The 22749-nt window shown below is 45.0% G+C and overlaps 1 protein-coding gene across 1 annotated transcript in view; it reads right to left on the bottom strand.

Annotated features, from left to right (window-relative positions):
- Positions 1–22749, bottom strand: part of ADAMTS7 (ADAM metallopeptidase with thrombospondin type 1 motif 7) — a 56936-nt gene that overhangs the window by 22326 nt on the left and 11861 nt on the right. Inside the window, exons 5-8 of the mRNA XM_060003664.1 lie at positions 18027–18110; positions 17556–17680; positions 14253–14402; positions 12964–13107 (exon numbers count right to left, since the gene is read on the bottom strand). Coding sequence (XP_059859647.1) covers positions 12964–13107; positions 14253–14402; positions 17556–17680; positions 18027–18110 — 503 coding nt within the window. The remainder of the gene's footprint in view (positions 1–12963; positions 13108–14252; positions 14403–17555; positions 17681–18026; positions 18111–22749) is intronic.

Raw genomic sequence — 22749 nt, 5'->3', positions numbered from 1 at the left:
TCAACAGCAGTGTTGGAAGCTAGAAGACAAAGGGAAGACACCTTTGAAATTCTGAGGGAGAAAGACTTCTAACTTAGAAGTTGCTATCAAATGATCAGTCAGGTATGAGGGAAGAATAAAGACAAGCAAACATTTTAGGACAAGCAAACCATTCACCTCCATACGCCCCTTCTCAGAAGGCTACTTGAGAATATGCTCCACCAAAAAAAGAAGTAAAGTCCTCTGCAAAAGGTAAGCAAGAGATCCAGGAGACAGAAAGACCATGCGTGACAACTTCAGGGGGGCAACAGAAAGCACCCAGCTTAGACTGGAGCAGAAGGACAAAGGGAAGTTTTGGGGGATGTCCAGGAAAGAAGGAAACTGGTAGACGATGGGGCAGGGATTGCCTTCTGGAAAACTGGATTAAGAGACATTTTGTAGAATTGTTGGAGGATACGGAAGACTTAGAGAAGCAAAGAAAACTAGGCAAATAAAAAAGTGGTTCTTAAAAAGAGAACATCATTTTGTTACAACCTTGGGTCGGCATTATCGATACAATCCTAATAATGAAAACACTGAACGTGGATTTAATCAAGATATGCTAACAGGGGCTTCCCTGGTGGCGCAGTGGTTGAGAGTCCGCCTGCCGATGCAGGGGACACGGGTTCGTGCCCCAGTCCGGGAAGATCCCTCATGCTGCGGAGAGGTTGGGCCCGTGAGCCATGGCCTCTAAGCCTGCGCGTGCGGAGCCTATGCTCCGCAACGGGAGAGGCCACAACAGTGAGAGGCCCGCACACCGCAAAAAAAAAAAAAAAAAAGAGATATGCTAGGCCCGTGAGCCATGGCCGCGCGTCCAGAGCCTGTGCTCCACAACGGGAGAGGCCACAACAGTGAGAGAGGCCCGCACACCGCAAAAAAAAAAAAAAAGATATGCTAACACGATATTGGGATGTGATGGCAGGGGCAAATGTGTGCAGGAAGTGACACAAGGAGGTTAAATTCCAACCTTCCATTGTACAAGTCATCTGATAATATCTAAATTGAAAAATCAAGAAACAGCACTCTAGGAAGGCTTTTTGGAAATATGAAAGTAAATAAGGTAAGAAAAAGCTAAAAAGGATGAAAGTTGAAAGTGGCTGCCCAAAGAATGGAGGGTGGGGAAGAGTGCAGCAGGCGATTTAAAGCTCTGCTACTGCCATCTCGAACTCTTAATGTTTTTGAACTTGTGTTCTGTTAAGCGAGTTCTGATGGAACAAGAAGCATGTGCATGAGCAGGGGAGATATGTGATGGCTGTGTCCTCTGCTCCTTGCCACCTCATGAGCACAGCATCCCAGCGGGCCCATGATGTGGAGGAATTCAGTGAGACTCTAAGCAAATGGAAAATAAGCATGCTATGTCTAGGACAGCCCCAGAGGCCATACTTTGCACGACAACCAGAACTTGCTTCAAAGGCAGAAAGAAGGCAATGATGTTTTAAGAAACAGAAAGGACCAGGGAACTCTATAATCTTTTGTTATTTGTGTTACTTCCTTGTATCAGCCAACTACTGCACTGAAAATGATGGGCTAGAAGGAAATGTAAAGATAGTTCCACTTCCTGTCAGTTCTTCCTCACTCATCAGTAAGCCAAGGCAGAGAGTATTGGGAGAATGTGTGCATGTTATGAAGTGAAATAAAACCAGTCAAATTAGTTTTGTGCAGTATGTCCTCCGTTCTGGTAAATATGAGCTATGAAATACGAATTGCATCATTTTGGTGATTCCACATATGAGTTCAATGTGCCTATATTTGCATTTAAAAATTGGCACTGCATAAAGATGAATGGTAAAATTTACGCTAATCATTTAGAAATAAAGACTAAAAAAAAATAGAAAAAAAACAATAAAAAAGATCAATAAGAGCTGGACCCTCACCCCATATAAGGAACAAGCTCGACACCCCCCTCAGGGAGTGAGCAAGCAAGGGAATCTTCTGTTTGTTCATGCTCCCCCCTGTTGCAGCAGGGGCCCCCATAAAGCCTTGTCTGAAAAAAAAAAAAAGAAAAGATAAACAAAATTGATAAACCTTTAGCCAGGCTCATCAAGAAAAAAAGAGAGAGGGCCAAAATCAGAAATGAAAAACAAGTTACAACTGACACCATGGAAATACAAAGGATCATAAGAGACTACTACGAACAATTATATGCCAATAAAATGAACAATCTAGAAGAAATAGACAAATTCCTAGAAATATATAATCTCCCAAGACTAAACCAGGAAGAAACTGAAAATAGGAACAGACCAATTACCAGTAATGACACTGAAGTAATTAAAAAACAGAAACAAACAAAGGAACTCCCAACAAACAAAAGTCCAGGACCAGATGGCTTCACAGGTGAATTCCACCAAATATCTAGAGAAGAGTTAATACCTATTCTTCTCAAACTATTCCAAAAAATTTCAGAGGAAAGAACACTTCCGAACTCATTCTATGAAGCATCACCCAGATTCCAAACCCAGACAAAGATATCACGAAAAAAGAAAATTACACACCAATATCACTGATGAACATAGATGCAAAAATCTTCAACAAAAGATTCGCAAACGGAATCCAACAATACACCATGATGTAGTGGGATTTATCCCAGGGATGCAAGGATGATTCAATATCTGTGAATCAATCCATGTGCTACACCATATTAACAAACTGAAGAATAAAAACCATATGATCACCTCGATAGATGCAGAAAAAGCTTTTGGCAAAATTCAACAACTATTTATAACAACCCCCCCCCCCCCAGAAAGTGGGAATAGAAGGAACATACCTCAACATAATAAAGGCCAAATATGACAAACCCACTGCTAACATCATACACAATGGTGAAAAAACATCATACTCAATGGTGAAAAGCTGAATGCATTCCCTCCAGGATCAGGAACAAGACAAGGATGCCCATTCTCACCACTTTTATTCAACATAGTATTGGAAGTCCTAGCCACAGCAATCAGACAAGAAAAGGAATCCAAATTGAAAAGGAATAAGTAAAACTGTCACTATTTTCAGATGACATGACACTATACATAGAAAAATCCTGAAGATGCCACCAAAAAACCACTAGAACTCATCAACGAATTCGGTAAAGTGGCAAGATACAAAATTTTTTTTTAAATGAATTTATTTATTTATTTTTGGTTGCGTTGGTTCTTCGTTGCTGTGCACAGGCTTTCTCTAGTTGCGGCGAGCGGGGGCTACTCTTTGTTGCAGTGCATGGGCTTCTCACTGCAGTAGTTTCTCTTGTTGCAGAGCACAGGTTCTAGGTGCGTGGGCTTCAGTAGTTGTGGCACGCGGGCTCTAGAGTGCAGACTCACTAGTTGTGGCGCACAGGCTTAGTTGCTCCATGGCATGTGGGATCTTCCCGGAGCAGGGCTCGAACCTGTGTCCCCTGCATTGCCAGGCAGATTCTTAACCACTGCACCACCAGGGAAGTCCCGCAAGATACAAAATTAACATACAGAAATCTGCTGCATTTCTATACACTAACAGTGAATTATCAGAAAGAAAATTAAGGAAACAATCCATTGACCATCGCATTGAAAAGAATAGAATACCTAGGAATGAACCTACCTAAGGAGGTAAAAGACCTGTACCCAGAAAACTGTAAGACACTGATGAAAGAAACTGAAGATGACATAAACAGATGGAAAGACACACCATGTTCATGGATTGCAAGAATCAATATTGTTAAAATGACCATACTACCCAAGGCAATCTACAGATTCAATGCAATCCCTACCAAAATACCAATGGCATTTTTCACAGAACTAGAATAATTTTAGAATCTGTATGGAAACACAAAGACCTCGAATAGCCAAAATAATCTTGAGAAAGAACAGAGCTGGAGATTTCATGCTCCCTAACTTCAGACTATACTACAAAGCTACAGTAATCAAAATAGTATGGTACTGGGAGAGGAATCAAGATGGCAGAGTAGAAGGATGTAAAACTCACCTCCTCCCCCAAATACATCAAAAATACATCTACAAATGGAACAATTCTCACAGAATACCTACTAAACACTAGCAGAAGACCTCAAACACCTGAAAGGACAGGAAACACCTTCACATAACTGGGCAGGATGAAAGGAGGGGGAAGGAAGCAGGATGGGACCTGCGCCCCTGGGAGAGAGAGGTAAAAGAGGAAAGGTTCCTGCACCCTGGGAAGTCCCCTCACTGGGAGATCAACTGAGACAGAAAGGGAGCTACAGAGGCTTGGAGAAGAGCAAAACAACTGGTTTGCGGCAGGCAGAACAGAGAGAGACCTGCACAGACAGTCCACGCCACCACCCTGCATGCTGCAGCCTGAGACAAGAATCTGCTGGTACAGGAGGGGTCTCAGTGCTGAAAATTGGGGTTTAGAGGAGACCTGGAGAGAGGACTGGTGTTGCCTGTGTGGAGACAGCCTGAAGGGGCTGGAATGTGGTATGGCTGCAACCAGGGCTGTTTGCAGAAGAAGCCCGGGCCTGCCATAGAAGCGATGCACCATTGTTGAGTGGTGAGCAAAGGGAGGGGTGGGGCTGCCATAGCAGCCTCTTTCTCCATGCCCCAGCTGCCACCTGGGTGGGCCCACACACCCCAGCCACGGCCTTGGTGGGCTCCCATGCCAGCCACTGCCTTGGCGGGCTCCAGGAGCAGGTGCCAGTGGGTTGCCCATGTGCAGAGGTGGGGCTGAAATCACAACTGAGCCCCAGTGACCGCATGACTTATGAAGCAGGGCTGAAATCTTTCCCCAGCTGTGTGAACTGCAGATGTACACCTCTGCTGCCAGCTTTGTAAATTCAGCACCTGTGGGACATCCAAGCAGACAATGGGTGCTCCTGCGGCTGGGACGGGTCTGGCCTTAGGAGCTGTGGGCTTTGTGGGCACTTGCATGCAGGGGCTGGGCCAGGCCAGGATCTGAGCTGCCTCACTCCCACAGCAAGTCCAGGTGCATGACTACTGCAGTCCTGGGACCTGACTTCAGTGGATCTGCACTGGTGGCCTTGTGAAAACAACGCCTGAGAAACACCAGGGTTTATTGATGTCATTCCCATGTTTGAGGCGGGGCCAAGGGCAGTGCCAGCAACAGTGGACTTTGTGATCCCACACAACAGGTGACACAACAGAGCATGCACACCAGTGGATGGCTCTGACACAACAGAGCATGCACACCAGTGGATGGCTCTGGCTCCTCTCCCAGTGGGAATGCTCCAGTCCTGCCTACCTTACACCTCAGCTCAGAAACGGATCTGGGGGCTTCTATTCCAACGACTAGGGAACAGTTAGACAAGGCAGTGACCACCACAGAGCAAAAAGGAAGGCCTTGCTCAACATCCAATGCAGGCTCTAGTCACACCTACTATCAAGGGGATAATGGCCAGCATACACTGAAGAAAGAGGTGGTGGGCATTCATACTAAAAACCGCCCTTGCACCAAAAACTTATTAAACCCACAGAGGCTACACAGGGCCACTCCCACACAAAAACAGCCCTTCAAGACCACAGTAGATAACTGTTTCTCCTAAACTCAGAGCAAGAGAAATATAAGTAAAATAAAGAAGCAGAGGAACCGCTCCCAATTAAAAGGTCAAGAGAATTGCCCTGAAAGAACAATGAAACAGATCTCTTCAGTCTAACAGACACCGAGTTCTGAAAATAAGAGACCTATGGGATAATGCCAATCTACGTATAATATGGCTCCCAGAAGGAGAAGAAAGAGAAAAGGGGATTGAAAATGTATTAAGAAATTATGGCTGAAAACTTCCCAAACCTAAAGAAGGAAGTAGATATCCAGGTACAGAAAGCACAGAGGGTTCCAAACAAGATGAACCCAAACAGACCCACACCAAGATATATTATAATTAAAAGTTGAAGAGAGGATTCTAAAAGCATCAAGAGAAAAAGAGTTGGGGAGGGGGAAGGGTAAGCTGGGACAAAGTGAGAGAGTGGCATGGACATATATACACTACCAAACGTAAAAACGATAGCTAGTGGGAAGCAGCCGCATAGCACAGGGAGATCAGCTCAGTGCTTTGTGACCACCTAGAGGGGTGGGATAGGGAGGGTGGGAGGGAGGGAGACGCAAGAGGGAAGAGATATGGGGACATATGTATATGTATAACTGATTCACTTTGTTAAAAAGAAGAAACTAACACACCATTGTAAAGCAATTATACTCCAATAAAGATGTTAAAAAAAAAGAGTTAATTACAAAAGAACGCCCATAAGGTATCAGCTTATTTCTCTACAGAAACGTTGCAGGCCAGAAGAGAGTGGCAAGATATATTGGAAGTCCTGAAAGGGAAAAATCTGCAACCTAGTATACTCTACCCAGCAAAATTATCATTTTTAAAATTTTCAATTATCACAAGCAAAAACTAGAAGAGTATAGCAATACAAAACCTATCATAAAGAAAATATTGAAAGGTCTTCTCTAAATAGAAAGAAGACTTCTAAGAAAGAGAAAATCACAATTGGAAAGTAAATCACTTAAATAAGTCAGTACATAGATTTAAAAAGAAATCAAAAAATTTCTGTGTAAGAGATGATAACCACAATTAACAATAAAAGGATGAACATGAAAATGTAAAAGAGGACATCAAAATCATAAAATGTGGGTGAGGAGAGTCAGAAAATGTAGGGTTTTTTTCCTAGAATGTGTTTGAGCCTACATGACTACCAGTCTAAAACAAGTAGATACAGGAAGGGGATAACATACTTGAAGAACAGGGTGACCACAAATCAAAAACATACAACAGATTCACAAAAACCAAAAAGAAGAGAACCAAAAAGAAGTATAATACAAAAGAAAATCATCAAACCACAAAAGGAAAAACAAAAAGCAAAAGAAAGGGACAAAGAAGAAATATAAAATCAATGGAAAAACAAGGTTTAAAATGGCAATAAATACATATCTGTCAATAATTACCTTAAATGTCAACGGACTAAATGCTCCAATCAAGACACAGAGCAGCAGACTGGATTATAAAACAAGAGCCTACAATATGCTGCCTACAAGAGACCCACTTTAGGGCAAAGGACACACATAGATTGAAAGTGAGGGGATGGACAAAGATATTCCTTCATGCAAAAGGAAATGTCAAGAAAGTAGGGGTCACAACACTCATACCAGACAAAATAGACTTTAAAACAGAGGCTATAAACAAGACACAGAAGCAACCTGAATGTCCATCGACAGATGAATGGATAAAGAAGATGTGGTGTGTGTGTGTATATATATATATCTGAATCACTTTGCTGTACATCTGAACTAACACATTGTAAATCAATTATACTTCAGTAAAAAAATAAATATTAAAAAAAACAAAGGCTGTAAAGAAAGATAAAGAAGGACACTATATAATGATAAAAGGATTAATACAAGGAGGTGATATTACACTTGCCAACATATATGCACCCAATACAGGAGTACCCAAATACATAAAACAAATACTAACAGACATAAAGGAAGAAATTGATGGGAACACAAGAATAGTAGGAGACCTTAACACCCCACTCACATCAATGGATAGATCTTCAAGATGGAAAATCAATAAGGCAACAGAGATTCTAAATGATACAACAGAATAGTTAGACTTAATTCATATTTTCAGGACATTATATCCAAAAAAAGCAGAATACACATTCTTTTCAAGTGCATATGGAACATTCTCTAGGACTGACCACATACTAGGGCACAAAACTATCCTCAAAAAATTTAAGAGTATAGAAATTATTTCAAGCATCTTTTCTTACCACAACGGCATAAAACTAGAAATCAACCACAGAAAAAGAAACAAGAAAAAACAATTACAAAGGGCTTCCCTGGTGGCACAGTGGTTAAGAATATGCCTGCCAAAGCAGGGGACACGGGTTCGAGCCCTGCTCCAGGAAGATCCCACATGCTGCGGAGCAACTAAGCCCACGTGCCACAACTACTGAGCCTGTGAGCCACAACTACTGAAGCCCACGTGCCTAGAGCCTGTGCTCCACAACAAGAGAAGCCACTGCAATGACAAGCCCGCGTAGCGCAACAAAGAGTAACCTCGGCTCACCGCAACAAGAGAAAGCCCAGTGCAGCAATGAAGACCCAACACAGCCAAAAATAAATAAACTAATTAATTTTTTAAAACCACAATTACTGGGAGAATAAACAACATGCTACTAAAAAACCAACGGGTCAACAATGAAATCAAAGAAAAAATAAAAAAATACCTTGAAGCAAATGACAATGAGAACACAACCATACAAAAATCTATGGGATGCAGCCAAAGCAGTCCTTAGAGGGAAGTTCATAGCGATACAGGTCTTCTTTAAGAAACAAGAAAAATCTCAAATAAATAACTTAACCATCTAAAAGAATTAGGAAAAGAAGAACAAACAAAATCTAAAGTCAACAGAAGGAAGGAAATAATAAAGATTAGAGAGGAAATAAATAAAACAGATTTAAAAAACAATAGAAAAAAATCAATAAAACCAAGATCTGGTTCTTTGAAAGGGTAAGCAAAATTGACAAACCTCTGGCCAGGCTCACCAAGAAGAAAAGAGAGAAGACCCAAATAAACAGAATAAGAAATGAAAGAGGAGAAATCACAACTGATACTGCAGAGATATAAAAAACCATGAGCGAATATGATGAACTATTATATGCCAACATATTCGACAACCTAGAAGAAATGGACAACTTTCTAGAAACATACAGCTCACCAAAACTAAATCAAGAAGAAATAGATAACTTGAACAGACCAATCACTAGAAGTGAAATAGCATCTGTAATCTGGAATAAAAAAACAAACAGAAAAAACTCCCTACAAACAAAAGCCCAGGACCAGATGGTTTCATAGGCAAATTCTACCAAACACACAAAGAAGAACTTATACCGATCCTTCTCAAACTCTTCCAAAAGACTGAAGAGGAAGAAAAACTCCCAAAGACATTCTATGAGCCACCATCATCCTGATACCAAAACCAGACAAACACACTACCAAAAAAGAAAATTACAGGCCAGTATCTTTGATGAATATAGATGCAAAAATTCTCAACAAAATATTAGCAAACCAAAACCAACAACACACAAAAAATGCCATACACCAGAACCAAGTTGGATTCAACCAGGGTCACAGTGATGTTTCAACATATGCAAATCAACCAATGTGATACACCACATCAACAAAAGACAAAAACCACATGATCATCTCAATAGATGCAGAAAAAGCATTTGATAAAATTCAACATCCATTCATGATAAAAAAAAAAACCCTTGCAAAAGTGGGTATAGAAGGAACATATCTTGACATAATAAAAGCTATTTATGACAAACCCACAGCCAATATAATACTCAATGGTGAAAAGGTGAAAGCCTTCCCAATAAAATCTGGAACAGGACAAGGATATCTACTCTCACCACTTCTATTCAATATAGTACTGGAAGTCCTAGCCACAGCAATCAGACAAGAAAAATAAATAAAAGGTACTCAAATTCAGAGGGAAGAGGTAAATCTGTCATTATCTGCAGATGACATGATATTATATATAGAAAACCCAAAAGACTCCACACAAAAACTACTGGAACTGATAAACGAATTCAGCAAGGTAGCAGGATACAAGACTAACATACAGAAATTGGTTGCATTTCTTTACACTAACAATGAAATATCAAAAAGGGAATGTAAACAAACAATTCCTTTTAAAACCACATCAAAAAAATAAAATACTTAGGAATAAACCTCACCAAGGAGGTGAAAGACTTATATGATGAAAACTACAAAACATTAGTAAAGGAAATTGAAGATGATTCAAAGAAATGGAAAGACAGCCCATGCTCTTGGATTGGAAGAATATTGTTAAAATGGCCAGCCTAATACCCAAAGCAATCTACAGATTTAATGTGATACTTATCAAACTACCCATGACATTCTTCACAGAACTAGAACAAAAAAATCCCCAAACTGATGTGGAAACATAAATGACCCAAAATTGCCAAAGCAATCCTGAGGAAAAAGAACAAAGCTGAAGGGACTTCCCTGGTGGTCTAGTGGTTAAGACTTCGCCTTCCAAAGCAGGGGGTGCGGGGTGGGGAGTTAAGATCCCACATGCCTCGCGGCCAAAAAACCAGAACACAAAACAGAAGCAATGCTGTAACAAATTCAATGAAGACTTTAAAAAGAAAATCTTAAAAAAAAAAAAAAAGGAACAAAGCTGGAAGCATAACCCTCCCCGGCTCCAGAAAATACTACAAAGCTACAGTAATCAAAACAGCATGGTACTGGCACAAAAACAGACATATGGATCAGTGGAACAGAACAGAGAGCCCAGAAATAAACCCACACACCTAAGTTCAGTTAATCTTCAACAAAGGAGGCAAGAGTATACAATGGGGAAAAGACAGTCTCTTCAGCAAGTGTTGTTGGAAAAGTTGGACAGCCACATGCAAATCAACGAAATTAGAACGCACCTTCTCCCCATACACAAAAATAAACTCAAAATGGCTTAAATACTGAAATATAAGACATGACACCATAAAATTCCTAGAAGAGAATATAGGTAAAACATTCTCTGACATAAATTATACCAATGTTTTCTTAGGTCAGTCTCCAAGGTAATAGAAATAAAAGCAAAAATAAACAAATAAATGAAATAATGCCATTTGTAGCAACATGGATGTACCTAGAGATTATTATACTAAGCAAAGTAAGTCAGGAAAAGAAAGACAAATACCATATGATACCACTTATATAGGGAATCTAAAATACAACACAAATGAACATATCTACAAAACAGAAACAAACTCACAGACATGGAGAACAGACTTGTGGTTGCCAAGGGGGAGGGGGCATGGGGAGGGAAAGATTGGGAGTTTGGGATTAGCAGATGCAAATTATTACATATAAAATGGATAAACAACAAGGTCCTATTGTATAGCACAGGGAACTATATTCAATATCCTATGATAAACCATAAGGGAAAAGAATATGAAAAAGAATATTTTATATATATATATAACTGAATCACTTTGCTGTACAGCAGAAATGAACACACTTTAAATCAACTATACTTTAATAACATTAAAAAAAACAGTATGGTACTGGCACAAAAACAGACACACAGAGCAATGGAACAGAATAGGCAGCCTAGAAATAAACCCACACACTTATGGTCAATTAATCTACGACAAAGGAGGCAAGAATATACAATGGAGAAAAGACAGTGTCTTCAATAAGTGGTGCTGGGAAAACTGGACAGCTACATGTAAAAAAATGAAATTAGAACATTTTTCTCAAACCATATACAAAAAATAAAGTCAAAATGATTAAGGACCTAAACATAATACCGGAAACCATAAAAATCCCAGAAGAAAACATAGGCAGAACACTCTTTGACATAAATTGTAGCAATATTTTTTTGGATCCATCTCCTAAAGCAAAGGAAATAAAAATAAACAAATGGGACCTAATTAGACTTAAAAGCTATTGCACAGTGAAGGAAACTATCAACAAAATGAAGAGACAACCTACTGAATGGGAGAAAATATTTGCAAGATATGACTGACAAGGAGTTAATATCCAAAGTATTTAAACAGCTCATACAACTCAACATCAAAAAAAAATAACCAGATTAAAAAATGGGCCAAAGACCTGAACATTTTTCCAAAGAAGACATACAGATGCCCAACAGGCACTTGAAAAGATGCTGAACATCATTAATCATCAGAGAAATGCAAATCAAAACTATGAGATATCACCTCGCACCTGTCAGAATGTCTATCATCAAAAAGAACACAAATAACAAATGCTGGTATAGACATGGAGAAAAGAGAACCCTTGTACACTGTTGGTGGGAATGTAAATTGGTACAGCCACTGTGGAAAAGAGTATGGCTCAAAAAAAGAAAAGCAGAACTACCATGTGACCCAGAAATTCCACTCCTGGGTATATATGAGAAAAAAATGAAAACACTAATTTGAAAAGATACATGCAAACCAATGTTCACAGCAGCATTGTTTACAACAGCCAAGATACAGAAACAACCTAAGTGTCCATCAACAGATGAATGGATAAAGAAGATGCAGTATATATATATACAATGGAATACTACTCAGCCATGAAAAAGAATGAAATAATGCCATTTGCAGCAACATGGATGGACTTGGAGGGCATTATGCTAAGTGAAATAAGTCAGACAGAGAAAGACAAATACTGTATGACATCACTCATATGAGGAATCTAAAAAATAAAACAAACTAGCGAATACAACAAAAAAGAATCAGACTCAGATACAGAGAACAAACTAGTGGTTACCAGTGGGAAGAGGGAAGGGAGGAGGGGCAAGATAGGGACAGGGGATTAAGAAGTACAAACTACTATGTACAAAATAAATAAGCTACAAGGATATATTGCACAGCACAGGAAATATAGCCAATATTTTATAACTATAAATGGAATATAACTTTAAAAATTGTGAATCACTGTTGTACACCTGAAACTTATATAATACGGTACCATCAACTACACCTCAATTAAAAAAAAAAAAAAACTTGTGCTAATCATTTAAATTTTTAAGTTTGTCTTTACTTAGAACATTAACTAGCAAATAAAAATATAACATAGCAAATCAAGAGGACACAAAAGAAAGGAAAAGCTTTATATTTCATTGCCTTTAAGGACACTTGCTTCCCTGCTTTTCACCGGACCCTTCCGGTCACATGGCCAGCCCTGTACCTCCTCCAGCTTCCTTTCCTATTCTGCTTTGGCTCCTGTAGCATCACTTAATATCCTACCGTTCCCTGAAAATTATCCCACACTGCTCATGTCCTCGTGCCTTTGCCCATGCCTCTTCTACCAGGAATACCACTCTTCTCCCTTCTATACATCTGTGAACTCCTGCTTATCCTCCAAGGTGCTGTCTGCATCTCCCCGGTCACACCCTGACCTCAGGGGCTCAGACAAGGCCCAGGGCTCGGGGAGGGACTTACTCAAGGAACCTGGTGATGTACTCGCGGCTGCAGCGGGACCAGGTGAGAGGCGCAGCGTCGTACAGGAGCTGTGGAGACATGATGAAAGGCCGTTTCCCAACGGGTTCACAGTCATTGCCGCTTCCGTCATGCTGAATGCCAAAACTGTGTGAGAGCACAGGCCCCAGGGGCGAGTGAGCTGGTGGGAAGCCACCAGGCCGCCCCTCCCTCAGAGGTCTGCAAGGTGCTGGGTCCTGGCTCCCAGGCCTGGCTCTGCCACCAAACCACTGTGTGGCCTGGGGAAAGTCATATCCCATCTCTGAGACTCAGTTTCCTTAAGGTAAAACGTGGGTGTGCTAACTAGTGTCCCACAGGGCCCTCTGCCAGGTGCACCAGCCTGAGCCTGAACTAAGCACCAGGGACACGGGGCAGCCCGGCTCCTGCAATGAGCTGGCCAACAACGGCAAGCCAGGTGTCATGCGTGGGGCCCACTGTGGCCCCTGCAACCTCACTGGTGCCAAGAACAGTCTGACAGAGTTCCTGCCACCCCTCAAGTCCTGTCCCAAGGCTGTGCAGTGGAGTTAGGGAGTCTGAGCTCCTGCACTACAGGAAAAGTCTCAAGACCATCCTTGGGAAAGACATGAGAAAAATTACCTTTGCTGAGCACTTACTATGTGCCAGGCACCATACTAAGCACTGTGAGAAACACTATCTCTCTCAGCCCTCAGGGATGACCCAACACCTCGGACCAACAGAGCTCTCTGTGAGCCTGCCCTCATTGGCTCCCAGACATCTAAGACTGCCATGTTCACAGCTAAACTGTCTGGGCACAGAGGGCCAAGGGTACGGGCCATGCCTAGGCATAATAGCCTCATGTGGAGGTGTCCAACAGAGGGAGCCTTGGACATCACTGAATCCAACCCCCTCAATCAACAGGGAACACACAGAGGCCCAGAGAGGGCAGGGAACTTGCCTAGGGTCACAGAGCGATTAGGAACAGGGGGTTGGCAGGGACTAAGAGTAAGAAATGCAAAGCACTGAGGGCAACAGGGAGGGACAAAGGCCTATGGTGACTTTCTGGCCCATCTCAACCCCACTTCAAATAAGACTCACCCCTCTCCTAACAGGGAAGCGGCCTGTTTGTGGGGTGGGGACAGTGCCAGGGATAGCAATGTGGTCAGGCTGGGCTCATTCCTCAAGGCAGGGCTCCCTTCCCTGGGATTGTGTGGGCCATCGGCTTGGCTGTCTGGTGCCCACAGGTTGGGAGGTGAGGTCGGGTTCTTAGTGTGGCAGTGGGGTTGGCAGGGTACCTGTGCCCGAGCTCGTGGGCCACGGTGAAGGCCAGGGGCAGGCCCGTGTCCTCATTGATGCTGCAGCTGCGGTGAGGCTGGCACATGCCCGCCACGTGGGACAGGCCCAGGGTCTCGCAGGGCTGGTTCATGGCGGCACACAGGTCCTTCCTGCACATGCAGAGAGAAGGGGTCCTCAGGCTGACTTGGCCAGAAGCCAGGCCCACCCAAGCTGACGGGGCTAGGCAGGGGCCCCTGCTGACACTGAGGGAGGTTGGGAGTGAAAAGGATGTCCCTGCCATCGCTCTGAGACCAGCGCAGGAGCCATTTGGGAAGCAGGTGCCCTCGTTCACCCAGGACACCTATCTGGGCCTGGGGAGTAGACCTATGCACAATTTGGGTTACTACCCCAGCGAGGGTGCTGACAGAAGCTGCCGGAGCTCAGCAAAGGGAAATAACTCCACCTCAAGTTCAAAAACACTGCCTCTCATAGAGGGAACCTTCCTCAACATAATAAAGGCCATATCTGACAAGCCCACAGCCAACATCATCCTCAATGGTGAAAAACTGAAAGCAATTCCACTAAGATCAGGAACAAGACAAGGTTGCCCACTCTCACCACTCTTATTCAACATAGTTTTGGAAGTTTTAGCCACAGCAATCAGAGAAGAAAAGGAAATAAAAGGAATCCAAATCAGAAAAGAAGAAGTAAAGCTGTCACTGTTTGCAGATGACATGATACTATACATAGAGAATCCTAAAGATGCCACTAGAAAACTACTAGAGCTCATCAATGAATTTGGTAAAGTAGCAGGACACAAAATTAATGCACAGAAATCTCTGGCATTCCTATACACTAAGGATGAAAACTCTGAAAGTGAAATCAAGAAAACACTCCCATTTACCATTGCAACAAAAAGAATAAAATATCTAGGAATAAACCTACCTAAGGAGACAAAAGACCTGTATGCAGAAAATTATAAGACACTGATGAAAGAAATTAAAGATGATACAAATAGATGGAGAGATATACCATGTTCTCGGATTGGAAGAATCAACATTGTGAAAATGACTCTACTACCCAAAGCAATCTATAGATTCAATGCAATCCCTATCAAACTACCACTGGCATTTTTCACAGAACTAGAACAAAAAATTTCACAATTTGTATGGAAACACAAAAGACCCCGAACAGCCAAAGCAATCTTGAGAACAAAAAACGGAGCTGGAGGAATCAGGCTCCCTGACTTCAGACTATACTACAAAGCTACAGTAATCAAGACAGTATTGTACTGGCACAAAAACAGAAAGATAGATCAATGGAACAGGATAGAAAGCCCAGAGATAAACCCACGCACATGGGGTCACCTTATCTTTGATAAAGGAGGCAGGAATGTACAGTGGAGAAAGGACAGCCTCTTCAATAAGTGGTGCTGGGAAAACTGGACAGGTACATGTAAAAGTATGAGATTAGATCACTGCCTAACACCATACACAAAAATAAGCTCAAAATGGATTAAAGACCTAAATGTAAGGCCAGAAACTATCAAACTCTTAGAGGAAAACATAGGCAGAACACTCTATGACATAAATCACAGCAAGATCCTTTTTGACCCACCTCCTAGACAAATGGAAATAAAAACAAAAATAAACAAATGGGACCTAAGGAAACTTAAAAGCTTTTGCACAGCAAAGGAAACCATAAACAAGACCAAAAGACAACCCTCAGAATGGGAGAAAATATTTGCAATGAAGCAACTGACAAAGGATTAATTTCCAAAATTTACAAGCAGCTCATGCAGCTCAATAACAAAAAAACAAACAACCCAATCCAAAAATGGGCAGAAGACCTAAATAGACGTTTCTCCAAAGAAGATATACAGACTGTCAACAAACACGGGAAAGAATGCTCAACATCATTAATCATTAGAGAAATGCAAATCAAAACTACAATGAGATATCATCTCACACCAGTGAGATGATATCATCAAAAAATCATCATCAAAAAATCTAGAAACAATAAATGCTGGAGAGGGTGTGGAGAAAAGGGAACACTCTTGCATTGCTGGTGGGAATGTGAATTGGTTCAGCCACTATGGAGAACAGTACGGAGGTTCCTTAAAAAACTACAAATAGAACTACCATATGACCCAGCAATCCCACTACTGGGCATATACCCTGAGAAAACCAAAATTCTAAAAGAGTCATGTACCAAAATGTTCATTGCAGCTCTATTTACAATAGCCTGGAGATGGAAACAACCTAAGTGTCCATCATCGGATGAATGGATAAAGAAGATGTGGCACATATATACAATGGAATATTACTCAGCCATAAAAAGAAACGAAATTGAGCTATATGTAATGAGGTGGATAGATCTAGAGTCTGTCATACAGAGTGAAGTAAGTCAGAAAGAGAAAGACAAATACCGTATGCTAACACATATATATGGAATTTAAGAAAAAAAAATGTCATGAAGAACCTAGGAGTAAGACAGGAATAAAGACACAGACCTACTGGAGAACGGACTTGAGGAATTAGGGAGGGGGAAGGGTGAGCTGTGACAAAGTGAGAGAGAGGCATGGACATATACACTAACAAACGTAAGGTAGATAGCTAGTGGGAAGCAGCCGCATAGCACAAGATCAGCTCGGTGCTTTGTGACCGCCTGGAGGGGTGGGATAGGGAGGGTGGGAGGGAGGGAGACGCAAGAGGGAAGAGATATGGGAACATATGTATATGTATAACTGATTCACTTTGTTATAAAGCAGAAACTAACATACCATTGTAAAGCAATTATACCCCAATAAAGATGTTAAAAAAAAAACCCCAAAAAAACACTGCCTCTGAACAGATAAAGAGTTGTCAGAGGTTGGGGTCATGTTGAAGGGGGGTGGTGTGTAAGAATTTCTGGTTATAAAGGAGTTGCACACGAGATCCTTCTAATAGAACCATTCTATATCTAGACTGTGGCAGTGGATACAGAAATTTACACGTGATAAAATTGCATAGGACTTAATACACACACACACACACACACACACACACACACACACACACACACACCCAAGTCTGTGGATCATATCACCGTCAATTTCCTGCTTGGGATATAACTACAGTTACGCCAGATGTATTCCAAAATAAAAAGATCTCCCCCAGTACTGCTGGAATCCAGTCTTGGGTCAAAGGTGTGAAAACCCTCCTCAAAATGAGGCTCCCTGAGAGCGGGGCTGTGTCTGCCCACCCTGAGGGTCAGGTAGCACCTCCCGCCCACGCAAGCTCTACCGGCCACACCCACGGCCCAGCCCCTCACAGTGGCGGTACCTGGTGAGCAGGATGGCAGTGTCGTGGTGCAGCGGGTGGGCGTCCCTTTTCATGTTGATATTTTTCTGCCACTTGCAGAAGCTCCTCAGGGTGTTGTCTGCGTGGTGAGTGATCTTTAGGTCCTCCTGGGGGCAGAGAGCGTGGCCACTCAAGCCTATCCCTGAGCTCTGAAGGGTCAGGCCAAATTCTCCTTCACATGAAGGCGGGAGACAGAGGCCCAGAGGTGGCAGTGGGAAGACAAGCAGGCAGGCCCCCAGTCCAGCCTCCAGTCTGACAACCCCGCCTACAGGCACGTGCCAGACGGGACCTAAGAGAGGGTCAGCCAGGGACTGGGGATGACAGATGACACTGCTTGGGCCAAGGAGGCCCTCGCTGTGCCCTTCCACATGAGGCAGCTCAGGCAAGTGGAAGGAGGACCCTGGCAGACGATGCCCATCCCAGGGGGCAGTGTGGGGCCACGTGACTTCTCACCTCCTCATCTTCCAGCAGGACCAAGCGCACAACGGTGATGTGGATGGGGTTCCCGATGCTGGGGTCATGAAACAGGCCGGCCACCTGCCCAAGAGATACGGGTCAGGCTGTCACCTTGGATACAGGATATGGGCAGCCTCTGCCCACCTCAAGGGGTGCACACCCAAGTTCACACAATGGGGAGCTCATCAGTGCGTGCATCCCGTACATGCATGTGCCCACACCTGTACACACACTGCCCCAACCAGCAACAGCAGGACCTGGGGAGGACGAGAGGGCCTCCCAGCCCCCGGCCATTCCTGAGCACCAGTTTGGGATCCTATTCCCCAGCTCACACCTCCAAATGCTGGCTTGTTGGCCCATCTCAGGGCCCTAACCTGCCCTGGCTGGGACAGCCCTGCAGCCCCCTCCTGCCCTGAGGACGCCAGGGCCAGCATCCCAGGAGTGAGCCCTCCCTTGAGGCGTGACCTGGGCACGGCCTGGGGGAGGGGTGGAGGCAGGCAGAGGCCCATCTTCCCTGGGGCTGAGAGCCATGGGGCCACGAGGGCAGGTGTGTGTGCCTCTCAGAGGCCCCCATAGCTACAAGCGCGGCTCCACACTCAGCCCCAAGACAGAAGGCCATCCCCAAAGACGGACAGTGTGCCAAGGTGCTGGGAAATGGGGGTTAAAGCTAGCTGCTCTTTTAAAGCTCCCTCAGAACAAGAAAGGGGCCAGTCCACAACTGGGGACAGTTGTCAAGGTCCCAGCAGGCAGAGATGTCAGGACACACCAGTTGTGAGTTGGCTTCTAGCAATTCCATCAAGAAAAATAATATTCAAATAGGAATGGATAAAACACACACTGTTAAGAGGGCAAAAAGCCCCTGATAACGGGGATGAATTATACTGTCAGAGCCCAAGGTCAGGAACGGTGAAGACAGTGACTTAACGTGTCTCTGTGCCCTCCATGCACGTGCTGGAGCTGGGAGCCCCTCTGCACTGCCTTCTTCCACCACATCAGCCAGTTCTGCCTCCTGAATTCTGTCCTCTAGCCCACCTGCAGCCTTGCACCCCAGTCATCTGTCTCTGAAATGCAAACCCAATCACCCTATGCCCTTGCTTAAAGCAATGAGTGGGTCTTCACTACCCACACATAAGGCATACAGGCCTGTGCGGCATACAGGCCTGTGTGGTCTGGCCCCTGCCCACCTCTATGGCCTCACTCCCCTCCTCAAACCCCCTCACTCCTGGCTCCGACCACGCTGGCTTTCTCTCAGAATCCCATGATCCTTCCTACCACAGGGCCTTTGCAGATGCTGTGCCCTCAGCCTGGAACACCTTCCCAAGTTATCTCTCACCCTCTCTGAGCTCTCACCCCTCCATCATGTCTTTTGGGGAGCTTTATTCTACCCGACACTCCCAAACCACCATGAACTTGTCCTTCCTAGTACCCCCTCCATCACACCTTCATATTCATCAGGGTGACGGCTTCATTAACGTCTCTCTCCCATTCCAGACCATAAGCTCCATGAGGGCAATGTCTGTGTGGACTCCCTCTTACAGCCCCAGTGATCTGTCCAGTACCTGGCACATGATGGACTCAAGAAACAGTTGTGGAATGAATGAATCTTGAGCACTTGCTAAGTTTTTCCAATGCGTTATTTCATTAAAAAAAAAACACAAAAAACAGTGAAAAATGAAAAGAGTACCCCGAAGAGAGTCAGATTAAAAGAATAAGTCTTTCCTAGTCGAAATGCAGGTGGAGCCCAGAGGAGCCCCTGAGGGTCTGCTAAGACCTGTCCCAACAACTAGCCCAGCCCATATCCTGAGTTAGCGCTGGGATAGCTTCCTGTCACCACAAAGCCCCACCCCCAGCATATATAACACCTCTCACTGTCCCCCAAGAAGTATGGAGGTGAAACAGATGCTGGGAGGGACTGGAGGGTGGCAGAATCATTACTTGTTGACCAGATCAACCAATGAGTGTCTGTTTATGGCCTGAGGTCAGTGTGGTTGTCTGGATAAACAATACCTAGGGAAGACAAGCCCTGCTCTGGTGCAGGCCTGGAGAGCAAGCCAGGGTGGGCAGTATTCATGAGAGTGAGATCTGGGGGTTACAGGTGACCACAACCTCCCAATGAGCTGACAGTATGACATGAGCCACTCAAAAAGGGCCTGTGACCTCAGAGGACATGAATAGAATTGAGGGCGCAAAGTTGGGTGGGGGGGACCTCTCTTGCTATGCTTGGAAGAGACCCACCTGAGCTCCCAGGCTCAGCCCTGGGTCTGGCACAGAGAGGACACTGACAGATTGGAACCTGCAGGAGGCCCTGGTGAAGAGGAGTGAGCTGTCCTGAAGGTGGCTGTGGGGCCAAAGGGCAGACGCTAAAGCAGCCACAAAAGCAGCAGTAACACTGACCGAGCCCAGCACACACAGTCCTCATGCTGGGAGCGTCACATGCCTCATCTCACTTAACCTTCTTACTTCTCAGGCAGGCATAACCATCCCCATCTTACAGATGGAGTAACGAGGCTCAAAGAGAGGCAGAATAGGGGATCAGAACCCAGATCTGACTGCATCGAAGTTTCTGCTCTTACTTCTTAAGTTTGGAAAGCGCTGCCTGCCTCCTCTCTGAGGGATTCTCAATGCCTCTAGCTTTGGAGGCTCTGAGAAGTCCTGCAGTAAAGTCTGTGTTCCTTTTTTTTAACCCTGCGTTGCCAAACTTTTTCAACAGCACAATCTTTCTTCACAGAACACCTGTAGCATCCCTTGGAACAAGTAGCATCCCTTGGAACAAGTACTCCCTGGAATATTCTTTGAGAAATGCTACAATGAGGTACAGCTTCCCCAGCATGGGATCCTACTCTTATGCATCCATCACCTCATCCTTGGTACAGAGCTGGCACTCATCACATCAGCGTTACAGAACCGCTCCAGAGGGAAAAGAGGGTAAGTTCTCCCCAGCCACACCACCCTGTTTCCCCATCCTTCCAGCACACTCTGGCCACCACAGCTACCCAGCTGTCCCTCTCTGGGGCAGGCTGAGGGGCAGAGAGGACAGAGTGGGACTCTGGAAGCAGATACATCTGACCTCCGGTCCCAGCTCTGCCACTCACTAGCTGTGCGACCTTGAGCAAGCCCCTTGGCCTCGCTGAACCTTTGTTCCTTCAACTGTGAAACGGGGCTGAGGCTTAGATGAGGCAGTGAGTGTGGAGCACTGGACAAGCAGCAGGTGTTCGGAAGGTTCCAGCCCTAACACACGGTCCAGCCCTCCTCGGAGGCTGGCTGCATGCCCGCCCATGCCCCTGCCATCTCCTGGAGTCTCCCTATCAGGTATCTAGCACTGTTAGGCTCATAGGTGCCCCGACTCTGTCCTGACCAATGCTGGACTTGCCAACTTGGGAAAACCCGATACTGTCCAGAGCAGGTGACTGTGAGAGCCAGACCCTCCCTCCTCCAGGGTGGGGCTCACAAAGTAAACGTCCTGTGAGCCTGGACAGGAAGGCAAGAAGGGGCCCAAATCCTTGACCCCTGGCACACAGGGGATGTCACGGGGGAGCCTGGAGGGCTCAGTACCTGCCCACATGGAACACTCAGAAAAAATGAGGCAAATAAACCCAGCTAACCATTGGTGGCTCCAGCCAAGCTCCTGGGCCTCCTTCAGGCTGAGCCCCTGAGTGGAGGATCTCATGGCCTGGGAACCTGACCTTGCCCACCCCGAGCCCAGAAGCCAGGCCCCGCTGTCCAGCAACAGTCCCTCCTGAACCCTGGTCTTTAGTGGTTTGTCTCCCTGGGCAGACAAGGCTAAATAGAAGCTTGGCTGGGTCTTAGAGCCCTCAAGTGCCAGGCAGAAGGCTATGGCCTTTATTCCATAAGGAGGAGGGAGCCAACATGGCTGGCCAAGTCGGGCAGGAACTGGCCCGGAGCTGAGCTTGCCAATGCAGACTGAAGTAGTGGGGGCATGGTGGCCACAGACGGCGCCCCTTTCTTTCTCTGACCCCAGGCTTCATGGCGATAAAAGGGGTGGCCAGACCTTCGATGATCCAGAGCGCACTTCCTTTAATGTTGCAGGGGGTGTGAGGCTGGCACGGGTGGAAGTCACAGCACATGACACTGGCCACATCAGCTGCAGAGCACACTGTACTGAGAACCTCACCTGTTCTCAGTCACCCAGTCCAGGAGGAAAACAGTGTTGTTCAGTGGGTGGCCTGCTAAGAATGCCAAAGGCAGAGATCTTTTCCCCCGGGGGCCCTGAGGCCTCCCACCTGCACACCCAGGGCAGCAGCAGGGAGGGACTGGTTGGCACTACAGGAGCAGGAGTCACCAGCTCCAGCCTGCCACGTGGGACCTGGGAGACCTAGGCTCCTGTTCAGCTCTGTCTTGCCTCGCTTGTGACCTGGGCACGTCACTCACCCTCCCGGGGCCTAGTTATCTCAACTGTCCCGTGGCGTCAAGAGCAGTATGACAACGCTGTAAGGTACTATTGTCATCCCCAGTTCACAGGTGGGCAAGCTGAGGCTAAGACAGGTAATGTGGCTTGCCCAAGGTCACCGGCTAGTAGAACACAGAACTGTACAGATCCTTCTAACTCTGCTGCGTGCTGATGTCTCAGGCAGGGGCTGGTCTGACTGGTCATTTCCGTGTCCCCAGCGACCAGCACAGGTCCCGGCACAGAGGAGGGAGGTTTGTTCAGAGTGGTGTGGATGGGTCAGCCAGTCTACGAGCTCCCTTAGCCTCCCCTCCC

Source organism: Delphinus delphis, chromosome 2 (assembly GCF_949987515.2).
Source record: "Delphinus delphis chromosome 2, mDelDel1.2, whole genome shotgun sequence".
Taxonomy (NCBI): domain Eukaryota; kingdom Metazoa; phylum Chordata; class Mammalia; order Artiodactyla; family Delphinidae; genus Delphinus; species Delphinus delphis.
Note: the sequence above shows the minus strand (reverse complement) of the source record. Positions and strands in the feature narration are given on the sequence as shown.